Source organism: Paroedura picta, chromosome 11 (genome assembly GCF_049243985.1).
Source record: "Paroedura picta isolate Pp20150507F chromosome 11, Ppicta_v3.0, whole genome shotgun sequence".
In the NCBI taxonomy this organism is placed as follows: Eukaryota; Metazoa; Chordata; class Lepidosauria; order Squamata; family Gekkonidae; genus Paroedura; species Paroedura picta.
The window spans coordinates 3,392,082-3,404,248 of NC_135379.1; the positions used below are offsets into that span (position 1 = coordinate 3,392,082).

The 12,167-nt window shown below is 49.9% G+C and overlaps 1 protein-coding gene and 1 long non-coding RNA gene across 3 annotated transcripts; one reads left to right on the forward strand and one right to left on the reverse strand.

Annotated features, from left to right (window-relative positions):
• Positions 1-304: 304 nt before the first annotated feature.
• LOC143820286 (growth hormone-releasing hormone receptor-like) lies at positions 305-9,625 on the reverse strand. Of its 2 annotated transcripts, none has more exons than XM_077302894.1 (12): positions 9,498-9,625; positions 8,902-9,009; positions 8,356-8,474; positions 7,903-7,997; positions 6,850-6,982; positions 6,535-6,688; positions 5,811-5,871; positions 5,100-5,169; positions 4,325-4,416; positions 3,162-3,297; positions 2,655-2,696; positions 305-2,308 (listed from the first exon to the last, which is right to left on the reverse strand). In XM_077302894.1, exons 3-12 carry the CDS (start codon positions 8,401-8,403, stop codon positions 2,126-2,128), a joined length of 1,014 nt encoding a protein of 337 aa, XP_077159009.1. In that variant the 5' UTR covers positions 8,404-8,474; positions 8,902-9,009; positions 9,498-9,625; the 3' UTR covers positions 305-2,125. The 2 variants fall into 2 exon arrangements, with proteins under 2 accessions (XP_077159009.1, XP_077159011.1); XM_077302896.1 differs by having other exon boundaries at positions 305-2,269; positions 9,498-9,621.
• Positions 8,870-11,040, forward strand: LOC143820288 (uncharacterized). The gene is made up of 3 exons (XR_013225299.1): positions 8,870-8,982; positions 10,535-10,574; positions 10,949-11,040. It is a non-coding gene; the product is annotated as an uncharacterized LOC143820288 (long non-coding RNA).
• The last annotated feature ends 1,127 nt before the right edge of the window (positions 11,041-12,167 follow it).

Below are 12,167 nucleotides of genomic sequence, written 5' to 3' on the forward strand. Positions count from 1 at the left end.
AGGAATTTCTTTTTGTCCGGGTTTAGAACTCAATTAACGGCCTGAGACTTTCCATCTGATGGGCCGGCAACATTAAATTCCTCACTCTTCACGCCGCGGTTCCGTCAGGGCCGGATAAGTGGAGGAAACCCCCTCCTCCAGAGAGATTTGCAATAATCCAATCAATTTAACGATCCCTGCCAATTAAAGGGGCACATTAGTTTTGGGGAGTGCCGCCAGACGAGAAGCTCTGGGTTTCCTTGTCTGTATTGGCCCCAAATGTCTCCCGGAGTATGATTAAGTTCTTCACGTTCAGAATATCAAAAAAACCCCTTCCAGAAAAGACCAGAGAAGCTCCCAGTAAGATAAATAAAACGAAATCTGTACTTGACCAACAATGAAGCTCAGGCAAAATATCCAAGAATCAGGGAGCCCTTAATAAGCCAGCCAGAGAGCAGAGACAAAACATTAGACCTCCAAGAAATGGGCTGTCCAGAAGGCTGGCAGTGATGGGGAACACTGGACCATTCGGTGAGATGTTAGGAGCAATGATTGAAAATAGCCATCTGACGGAGAGGCTGATTCTGTGAAGGCTCAAGGGGGTGGCAGGTGACAGTGGAGGAGCGAGAGGGTTGGGAGTGTCCTGAACAGTGCAGGGGGTTGGACTAGATGACCCAGGAGGTCCCTTCTATGATTCTATGATTCCAACTCTATGATTCTATGATTCTATGGTGATGTACTAGTTGCTAGTAGGGCACTACAAGGAGGAAATAAACTCGGTTTGACCCTGGGTTCTGACACAAAGAGGGTATTCTTCAGCTAAGTGGGTCCGAGGCTGTGAAGGGCTTTAGTTCCAAATCACTTGGAACTGAACAAGAAAACAGACTAGCAGCCAGTATGTCTGACCACAATCAACTGACAAGCTAATGCATTTTACACAGTGGGAAGCTATTGAGTCATCTCCAAGGGCAGGCCCATACAGGGCCATTTACAGTAGTCTAGTCTAGAAATAACAGAGGCATGGATCAACGTGGCCCCATCGGTCAGGTTCAAAGAGGAAGACGAGCTTCAGATCAGTTGAAGGTGGAAGAAAGCGCTCCTGGTAACCGTTCCAGGCCTGCTTTGCCATCGGGAGTGCTGGATCCAGGGTACCCCCCCCCCAAAAAAAACAATTCATCTGCTCCATGAGTGGCAGCCAAACTCATCAGGACATCAACTTTCCTGACAGGCATCATCTCTACATTTCAGTTGAAGATGGTCACCCTGGTCTCCTTGACCACAACATTCATCTAAGACCAAGGCAGCTGCTTATGCAGGCCCAGTTAATGATACACTGAGCATCAAAAGAGCATCACCTCACTCAGTAGCATCCCACAAACATTGAGGAGCGTTGCTGAGAAGACAGAGTCCGAGAAGAAGCAGACGTCAAATCAACCAATGGACAGCACCTTCAATACATGTTACTGCCCTTCCATCCCGGATTGTACATTCCCCTCCTTCTCCCCCAAATCACAATGCTGCTGGGGCTACAGTCATACTTGGAAGCCATCTGAAGAAATAGATTCCTTGAACTCTGGCCGTTGTGGTTTTTTGGGCTATGTGGCCGTAGTCCTGTAGTTTTAGAACCTGGCGTGTCTCCAGTAAGTGACATCTTCAGAGGGAGGACACGGCAAGATGGCCATCTCTCCATGCCAAAGGGCGGCTGCTTTGTGCACCAGAACACGGCCACATGGCCCAGAAAACCCACAACAGTCAGTCATCTCTGGCTGGGAAAGTGTTTGACAGTTTCTTGAACTCTGTAACGATGTTCCACAGCAGCACCAGGGTTGTGCTAGGTAGGACGCAAAGGGCAACATCACACATCCGTGTTGAGTACTTGAATTTTTGTCAACAGGACCCTTGACATTTGACTCGCCATCAAATATGTGAAAGTAAGCCCAAAGAAAAGCTACGCTTGAGGCAATGAGGAGGGAAAGACAGATGTGTAGCATCTGCTCTGCCATAGACCATTTGGATGCGCAAAAGCTAAAGGGCCACAAAAAGGGATGCATGGACCAGCCCTAATCTTTGCTGATAAATCTGGGTGAAACGTATCTTGGGAATCCATGACTTCCGGGTCTCTGGGCTTGCCCGCCCCTGCCTGCCTTCATCCGATTGGTTGTCCTTCACACACAGAGGTTGACATTTTGATCCCGGAACTCGACGGCATGGTCCACCTGGTCCTCTTCCTCCAGATGGGCATCCACCCGTAAGTGTTGCCATGCCACTTCCGGCAGATTTCGGCTTGCACCTCGAAAGAAGAGAGGCTTGGTGATACAGCTGTGGGTTTCTAGATGTAGTCAAAAATATAGAACTAGGGGCTATTCTGCATATCCATTCCCCTCGTTTTAAGTCCCTTTGTCTTGTGTTTTGGTTCAGCACCTCTTTTGCTCCCCCTAGTGGCCTTTTCAATAGTGCATCAGTTTGAAAATGCTTCCTAATACTTAAGTGGGGCCTCCTTTCCCGTAATTTGAACCCACTGCTCCTAGTCCCTGTCTATAAAGCTGCAAGTTGGCCCCTTCAACAATGTGTCAGCCTTCTACGTGCTTCAACACAGCTCTCCTCTCACCCCTTGCCGTCCTCTGCTAGTCCCCTTCTCTGTCAATGATTCAAAAAATGATTCAAAAAACCCTTACCTCTTTATTCAGGAAACAGTACAGAATGGCTACAAGGAACCCCTGAATGAGAAAAGAAAAAGAGAAGCATCAGCCAGGATGGAGAACTGTACAAGCCATGAACCTGGGAAATGGCCCGACACCCAGCTGGCTGGATGTGAAGGAAGAGTGGGGAATCAAACCTGGTTCTCCGGATTAGAATCTGCTGCTCCTAACCATTACACCACGCTGGCTCTCATATCTTGACCCCTGGCCACCGTGAGACACAGAGTGTTGGAGTGCATTGGCCACTGTCCTGATCCAACTGGGCTCCTCTTATCTTCCTGTGGTCTTCTCTTACTTGTTTTGGGATCACATTTCTGCCCATTTGCTTTAATCCCATTACAATGGCCAGGAAGTCTGTATAAGGGGGGGAGGGGATCATCATCTGGATACTGTGAGTTTCCTGCATTCTGCAGGGGGTTGGACTAGATGACCCTGGGGTGCCCTTCCAATTCCATTGGTCTGTGATTGTGTGGTTCTAATCACCTGGAAGGATCCAATGCAGAGCTCTAAGTAGAGACGGATTCCCACGTGGGCGTGTTCTCCTTCCGGAAGGAAGTTGAAGATGATGTAATGTGTTCCAAACAGGGGGATGAGAAGGAGGGTCGATTTGGAGAGGCGCCTGACAGGGGGTGAGAAATTGGAAGCAGCAATTCGGGTGGGGTGAAAAGACAATCATGTTGGTCTTGCAAATGGCACACCATGGCCACTAGATGGCAGTGGTCACCAACCTCTGAGCTGAGGCTCCAGGGGTGGCCAAATTGTAGCTCTCCAGATGTCCATGGACTACCATTCCCATGAGCCCCTGCCAGTGGCATGCTGATAGGGGTTCATGGGGATGGTAGTCCATGGACATCTGGAGAGCCACAATTTGCAGCAGGAAGTTTCTCCAGATATCCATGGACTGCAATTCCCATGAGCTCCCTCTAGTGGCGTGCTGACAGGGGCTCATGGGCATTGTAGTCCATGAACATCCGGAGAGCTACAGTTTGGCCACTCCTGGACGAGACCCTCACAACCATTTGTCTCAGGAAACTTCTTTCTTTAAACCATCTCTATTATTTATTTAATTTATTCCTACCCCACCACTTTCTCCCTGGGGGCGGGGGACCAAGAAGCTTACGTCTTTCTCCTCTCCTCCCTTTTATCCTCACAACAACCCTGCAAGATATGTCAGGTGGAGGTGGTGTGAATGGCCCAGGGTCCCCCAGCAAACGTCTGCAACACGAGTGAGGATTCGAACCTGGGCCTTCCAGAAACTAGTCAGACCCTCCTAATCACCAAGACCGCCCTGGCACTCTACCAAATAGGGCCCGCAAAGAACCAACTTCCCACCCACCCCTCCCCAAAACGTTCCACATTAAAATATTAAGACGTTTAAAAACCTCAGTAAAAGACATAAGTGCACAAACAGGATGTGTCTGTTCAAAATCTGGTGATGACGGGAAAATGGCTGGGTTAACTTTTGAGCTCTGATGACATCAGCCTAGGCTGGGCCTCCCAAGTCTGCTGCCCACCTGCCAGTTCACCCCAAGTTCTCGGATTGCAAGAGAGAACAATGTCCCCCTCCTCTTCCCGCCATCCCACCACGGACACTTTCACCAACCAGCTTCCACACCGTTCGCCATCTTGGGTCCCCGGTCGTTTACCTGTACTGAGAGGAGTTGTTGAAGTTGATCTGCCTGGGGTCTAACTTTTTCAGCAGGATCCTGATGATGTTGACAAAAAGGACAAAGTTGACCTGGGCGGGATTTTTAAAAAGGGGGTTGAGGGGATGGGAAAGTTCCTGGGAAAGCAGCATCAGCAGCAACAATGGCAGATCATAGAATCATAGAATCATAGAGTTGGAAGGGGCCACACAGGCCATCTAGTCCAACCCCCTGCTCAACGCAGGATCAGCCCTAAGCATCCTAAAGCATCTAAGAAAAGTGTGTATCCAACCTTTGCTTGAAGACTGCCAGTGAAGGGGAGCTCACCACCTCCTTAGGCAGCCTATCCCACTGCTGAACTACTCTTACCTTTTTGGATATGAGATTGAACAGTTTGTTAGGGGTATGCGCTAAGAAAACATTTGGGACAGTTTTTGTTCCGGGCTTCCGGAGGTGAAAAACGTTAACTCAACCACTTAGTTTTGGGGGGGGGGGGGGGGTGTCACAGGCTCTGGATTTAAAACCCATGCTGTGTTTTCATGTTCTTGGTCTTCGGGCCAGCGTATCCTGAAAACGGATTTTTTTGCATTTGTGGAATCTTATTGCGCGGAAGAGCATTCAGGGATACGAATCCTGTTTCAAGGGCTTTATTTTTGTTTCCAGAAAGTGGAGGTCATGTGCCCAGGAGCTCAGGGCCTTCCTTCCCACCCTGTCTTGAAAATGATCAATTTTCCCTACTGCCATATTTTTTTTTAAAAGGAAATATAATACATACTGCAACAGAAAAGGTGATTGGGCCTTTGATCAGCCACCAGTAAGGAGAGCCCTCAGTTATGTCCCAGCACCTAGAAAATGGACCCCATAATTAGTGCAAAGAACCGTCCAGAGCCTCTCAAAAGGTGCATTGATTTATTTAATATGTATTTAGGGTTGCCGGCTGACGGAGGATGGGAGTGAAGTTCCTGGCAGCAAAGAGCGAAGAAGCCAGAAATCAACACAATATGCCTGTGTAGAATCATAAAGGTAAAGGTAAAGGTATCCCCTGGGCAAGCACCGGGTCATGTCTGACCCTTGGGGTGATGCCCTCTAGCGTTTTCTTGGCAGACTCAATACAGGGTGGTTTGCCAGTGCCTTCCCCAGTCATTACCGTTTACCCCCCAGCAAGCAAGGTGGGTACTCATTTTACCGACCTCGGAAGGATGGAAGGCTGAGTCGACCTTGAGCCGGCTGCTGGGATCGAACTCCCAGACTCACGGGCAGAGCTTTCAGACTGCATGTCTGCTGCCTTACCACTCTGCGCCACAAGAGGCTCATATGTAGAATCATAGAATAATAGTGTCGGAAGGGACCTCCTGGGTCATCTAGTCCAACCCCCTGCACCATGCAGGATCCTCACAGCCCTCTCTCTCTTTGTTGCTGTCACCACCCTAAAGATTCCCTGCTTGGGAAGCCCAGATATAGAATCAGGAAAGGTGGCCGGACTCACGCGGTGTCTTCGAAATGCACCTTCACTAGGATCCAGACTGCAGTAAAGAATGTCGGCACACCTGCAGGGTGAAAGAAAGAAAACAAAAGAGTCTGGTGCCTCCTGCTAGTACATTGATAGTAAGAAATTTGTTTCTGTCCTCTCCAGTGCTGCAAGGCTGATCCATACACAGATAGGGGGACATGAGAGAGGTTTGTAAAATTATCCCTGGGGTGAAGAGAGTGGACAGACTTGAAATTTTTCTCCCTCTCCCAAAAGACTAGATCTCCAGGGCACCCAATGAAACTGATGGGCAGGAGGTTCAGGATGCACCAGGAAATGCAACTTTACGCAGAGAGTGATTAAAATGTGGAATTTGCTGCCAGAGGATGTAGGGATGGCCACAAGAACAAACAGCTTTCAAAGGGGATTCGATCAATTCATGGAGAAAAAGTCTATCAGCGGCTACTGGCCACGGTGTCTTGGGGGGAAACGCCACATTCAGTGGCCCTTAAGACTCTGAATACAAGAGCCAGGAGGCAAAATCAGGGGAAGGCCTCGGCCTACATGCCCTGTTCTTGGCCATCTGGTTGGCCTCTTTGGGAGACAGGAGGCTGGTTTTCAGACGTCAGGGTGCAATTGCATCATTGGGACTAGAACGGTTCACTTGTGGGGTTGGTTCTCCACCCTAGCAGAACCCCTACACTAATGGGCTAAGAAGAAACTGAAGCCACACAGAACTCACCCCAGCCAAAGAGAACGAGCCACCAGAAATATCTTCTCCCGTGGGGAAAGGAGGCGAGCAGCAGGCAGTTCAAGTAAAGAGCTTCCACGAGCAGCCACATGAAATTCGTCATCACGAAATAGTGAAAGAAGACCACGGAGACCTTGCATTGAGTCTGAAGAACAGGGGGGAGGGGGAGTTCATAAATGGTCCTTTCCTAAGGAGCATCTGTTGCGATGGGCCATTTCAAAATGGCGTCCCTGGACTCCCCTCCCCGTCATGTAATTTTCCAGGCTCACAAGACTTAGACCTGCTCTGGGGCAGTCGACAGCCTACCGTGGAGAAGCTGCAGTAATCTGTGCTTTCCGTTTGGAAAACCACCAAGTCTTTGACGAACACCGCGATGGCTTTGAGGATGAAGGTGAGAAAGAGATGGATGTGGATGTAATTTCTTGGGCAGCGGAGCCTCCTGCAGGGACAAGGGAGAAAGCGATCCATGAAGCACAGCATAGAGAGAGAGTGTCAGGCGACTCTTCGAGTGTTGCCCCAAGGACATAACTTTGGATGCAAACCTAGGAGAGCGTAACCACCAGAGCTATGTGATGTTCTAGGCTTCCTCTGAAGCTCTGGGGTAAACCATAGGCTGTCTGAGTGAGTTCTAGAGCGTCGCTCCAGCCCTGTGACATCACCTCCAGGTTCCTGCCTGGGCGGGTGATGCTGTGACATTGATGTGGCTCCGATTCTGAGCCGTCCTGCATTTTGTTCCCACTGAGAAGCCGTAGGAACAGGAGTCTGGGAGCAGGAGGACGCTTACCTAAGGAAGAGATCGGTCATGCCCATTCTGGCCCCATAGGTGGAAGCACTAGAAAAAGCAGCACTCCCAATCATGGGCTCAGAGCCAGAATACTCGCCTTTGTCCGTCATTGATGCTATGCTCAAAACATGGCAATTATACGGTGAGGGCCAAAGGACCCATGGCCTCTCCCGTCTTATGTGCATTGGCATCCACATGCATCATGTCATTTGAAGAGAGTTGCTCGGTGTTGTAGCCCTGACCTGGAAGTCCCAGGCCAGCAAAACCCCATAAAATGTCAAGGGCTAAGCAGGGTTGGCCCTGATTCTCATGGGGACGGAGGACCACCGAGGAGGTCCAGAGTCCCTCTTCTGAGCCAGGCAACGGGAAACCACCTCTGAACACCCCCCCCCCTTGAAAACCTCATGAGGAGTCCCTGTGAATCAGCTGTGAGTTCACAGCACTTGACACCCATGAGGTCGGGACTGTATGGAGATTATTTCAGATAGTGGCCAAATGGACCTGGGGGAAGAAGCTCCAGCCGCTTCGGGACACTGGACTCTCCCCCCAGGGTGACCGGGGCTCTGGGAACGCACCTGAATGCAACGAGGACCACGACTGCGATGGCGAGGGAGGCGGTGGAGATGCTGTGGCCGATGGTGTAGATGGTTTTCACGGTTACCATGTAGAACTGTGTGTGGGGAAAGAACTGTCAGTGGGCTTTAGGGGGAATCAAGATCCCTCTGGGGAGAAAACAGGAGAGGCCTCACTGCTGAGACATCACTTGAGGGAGAGGGGGAGACAGAGACAGAGACAGAGACAGAGACAGAGACAGAGACAGAGACAGAGACAGAAATTGGTCTTCTAAATCTCCCAACTCCCAAGAGTTCGGCAGCTAAGCACCTAGTCCCACCCACCCACTGTAAAAACTCTTGGCCAACACCAGTAAAGGTGTTGGTGGAGTCCTTGGTGGGGGGGGGCAGGGATCCCCTCTCCTCCCCCCACCCCCAAAATTCGAAGAGCCTTCCATTCATTTGCTTTTACATTACGTTGGCATCCATGTCAATCTCTCCGTCCCGAATCAGCTCCTCTTCCATCCGACAGGCTACCGAGTATGGGGGAAAGGGGTCGGCCCAACCTTGTGCTGTGCAACTTCTTTTCACCCAGCCTGGGGAGGGGGAGGGGGAGGGGGAGGGGGAGGGGGAGGGGGAGGGGGAGGGGGGAGTAACACACAAAAGGAACATCCACTTTCCATTTCAGGCCTCAGTCATATTTAACTGGGTTCTAATAGTCATGGGGGATGCAGGGGACAAAGGGCCATCCTAAAGCATCAATAAATTTTCCCGCCACCGCTGCAAGAAAGCCCCCGTTTTGTCATTTCGGCATCATCCGCGCATTGTGTTGATCTGTCTATGACTCGTGTCTATGATTCTTTATTGATTTATATCCCACTTGTGTCTATGATTCTTTATTGATTTATATCCCGCTTTTCTCCCGCCCTGGTTCAAGGTGGTTTACAATCATATTCTCGCAATCAGGAGTTGGAGGAGCAACTTCCCCGGGAGACAACCGCCCATCCCTCGTCAGCCACTCACCTCTCCACTTGGTGTAGTGGACAATGACGCCTGGGCAGTCAAAGGTCAGCGTCTGTCCCGGGTTTGCATCTGGCCAGCAGAGTAAGTCATCCCATTGTCTCTGGCAAGCTTAGGGAGAGAGGAATGCCCTTGAAAACCTTGCTGCCCCTCAACCGTACTGATCCATGGGGTGCCAGCCTCCACGTGGGGCCTAGATGTCCGCTTGAACTACAGTTTGTCTCCCGACCACAGAGAGCCCTGGAGAAGTGGCTGCGTGGAAGGTGGGCTTTGTGGCATTCTCCTCCTCCACGGAGGTCCCAGTCCTCCCCGGGCTCAATCCCCAAATCTCCAGGAGCTTCCCAACTTGAATCTAGAAATGTTGTCTCGGGGGGGGTGGGCTGGTAACTCTATCAGTGAGACATAATTCCTTAAAACCCACCCTCCCAAGCTGCCATTTCCCCCAGGGAATTTGACTTCCTGCATCTGGGCATTGGTTGCCGTTCCAGGTGTTCTCCAGGAGGATGAGATTGCAGGAGAGCCCTCCCTTCCCCTGACTCCTCCCCCTCCTCCCCTGACTCCTCCCCTCCCTCCTCCCCTGACTCCTCCCCCTAAGGTACCTGCCGTTTCATTCCTGTGCTGCTGGATCCTTCTGAGGCAGTCGCTTTCGTTCTTCTTCCACGCTGTGATGTGGTCACATTCTGGCTGGACGTGTCCGGTTCCAAAGGCCTAAGAAGAAGGAGTCCCAGGTGTGGTCTGGATGGGCCTTTTGACCCACTCCCACATCAATGAAATCTCTGCAGTCTACACCAAATTCAATTTGCATTTTGATTTGGGGCGCTTTAAATTTCCCCTCTTCAACATGCCTGATAGCTTTGCGGTGACCTTTCCCCTGCGATATCCTGGAAGATCATGGCGTCCGGCCCTCTCAGTGCCTGGCAAATAGATGGGGAAGAAATGGAGGTAGTGACAGATTTTATTTTCCTGGGCTCCAAGATCACTGCAGATGGGGACTGCAGCAAAGAAATTAGAAGACGCTTGCTCCTAGGGAGGAAAGCTATGGCAAATCTAGACAGCATCCTAAAAAGCAGAGACATCACCCTGCCAACAAAAGTGCGTCTAGTCAAGGCTATGGTCTTCCCAGTTGTAATGTATGGCTGTGAAAGTTGGACCATAAGGAACGCCGAGCGTCAAAGAATTGAGGCTTTTGAACTCTGGTGCTGGAGAAGACTCTTGCGAGTCCCTTGGACTGCAAGGCGAACAAACCGGTCAGTCCTAGAGGAGATCAGCCCTGCCTGCTCCTTAGAAGGCCAGATCAGGAAGATAAAACTCAAATACTTTGGCCACCTCATGAGAAGGAAGGACTCCCTGGAGAAGAGCCTAATGCTGGGAGCGATCGAGGGCAAAAGAAGAAGGGGACGACAGAGAATGAGGTGGCTGGATGGAGTCACTGAAGCAGTCGGTGCAAACTTAAATGGACTCCGGGGAATGGTAGAGGACAGGGAGGCCTGGAGGATCATTGACCATGGGGTCACGATGGGTCAGACACAACTTCGCAACTAACAACCACAATCGTGGAGTGAAATGTTAAATATGAGGCAGGTGCTTTAGCTTAGAATGTTACTGATATTCTCTCTTATCTCCACGCCTCCTTCAGGTGCGCAGGTGATACAACTGCCATCTCCCACAGACCACAGGTAAGAGTCCTTTCCTTGTCCATGGAATCGGCCCCAAAGAGACTTTGCTCCTTGTCCCCCAGGAGTTTTATCACTCCCCTTTCGCCACCCATTGACCAGGTCAAACTGTGTCCAAACGTGTAGGAAAGAAGCGCTTGAATGGTGCTCAAGGGGACACCATCTGCAGATTGCACACGAGTTCCTTCCAGCTTGTGAACAGAGCTGAGGCGACTCAGTTTGAAAGGCAACATTTCCCACAGCGCATTTTGGGAATGGCCGTTTAATGTCTGTCCTATGCTCCTGCTTTCTCCACCCTATCCATGGCCAGGGTCACAAGCCATTGATTTGTTCTCTCTCTCTCTCTCTCTCTCTCTTTCTCTCTCTCTCTTTTAAAGCAAATGAAACCCAGAAAGATCAAAACACGGTGAAATCAACCCCCAGAACAGGTGGCTCATTTCCACACCAGCAGGATAAATATTCAGCCCAGTTGCAAAAAAACATCTTTATGGATTATTTTGCCTCATGCTGCGTACAGGACACGGTGATTCTCTCGAGTGTAGCTTTCCCATTCACATTAATTTGACAATAGATTCAGAGGCCCACTGAAGCAGAGGAGTCGGCTGGCTGTTTCTAAGCAATATGGCGTTCCTCATCTCTCTAATGCTTGCCCCTTCCCTTCTTTCTTCTGGCTCTCTTCCAACCCTCCTGTTTATCCCTTAGCTGCCAGATTGTTTTTAGACCTCCGCTTCCGAATCCCTTCCTGCATATAGGAAAGGAAGCATCTGAAGAAACGTATCGGTCTCAAAAGCACAACTGGGCTCTAGTTCGAAATGATCAGCATGTTAGAGAGAAGGCCGAGCAGAGCTAATTCCCTGACATGCTAATTTTCTACAACAGGGGAATTTCAGTGGGTAGCCCTGTTGAACTGCTAGGAGTTAAGCACCTTAGAGAACATTTTTGAATGCTCAAAACCCTCTTTGTCAGATATGTCAGATAAATGGAATAGAATTCGGATGTGACAGCTGTTGAGGTGCAATGGAGTCCCCAACATTTTTGAGACTGGTGGCTCAAAATTTATTATTTATTATTGAAATTTATTTATTTATTAATACAAATAAAACAAATGTGCAGACAAATAAAACAAAGTGCCATTTTGCAGGCCCTGTCAAGGCCCTAATTTCAGCAGCCAGCTTGTTACACCAGGTCAGAGCCAAAACCGAGAAGGCCCTGGTTCTGGCCGTGGTCAGGCAAATGTCTTTTGGGACAGGGATTCCCAACAGATTGGTATTGGCAGAGTACAAAGCTTTCCAGGGACCGTATTGGGAGAGGCGATCCGTCAGGAATACGTAGCACATTAAAGGTCAGCATCAGGACATTGAACCGATACAGAAATCTGCCAGTGGCCAATTGAATATGTGCCCTCCATAGAGTCCCCATGAGGACTCACACAACTGCTCTGTTCTCCAGTTGTAATTTCCAAGTCAGGGCCAAGGGGACCTCCTCATAGAGCACGTTACAGGAATGTAGTTTGTCTCTGCATCTACTCTTTCCTGTCAAGTACATTCATTCCTAAATAAAACTTTAATCAGGTTGTGCAACAGTGCTTCGTTAATT

Bases quoted from the DNA above. Each gene is read 5' to 3' on its own strand.
- LOC143820286 (XM_077302894.1), bottom strand. From the start codon at position 8,403: ATGGAAGAGGAGCTGATTCGGGACGGAGAGATTGACATGGATGCCAAC. The intron at 5,872-6,534 runs GTGAGTTCTGTG...TTCACCCTGCAG, and splicing joins GCTCGTTCTCTTTGGCTGGG to GTGTGCCGACATTCTTTACT. The intron at 3,298-4,324 runs GTAAACGACCGG...ACCCCCTGTCAG, and splicing joins AACAACTCCTCTCAGTACAG to GCGCCTCTCCAAATCGACCC.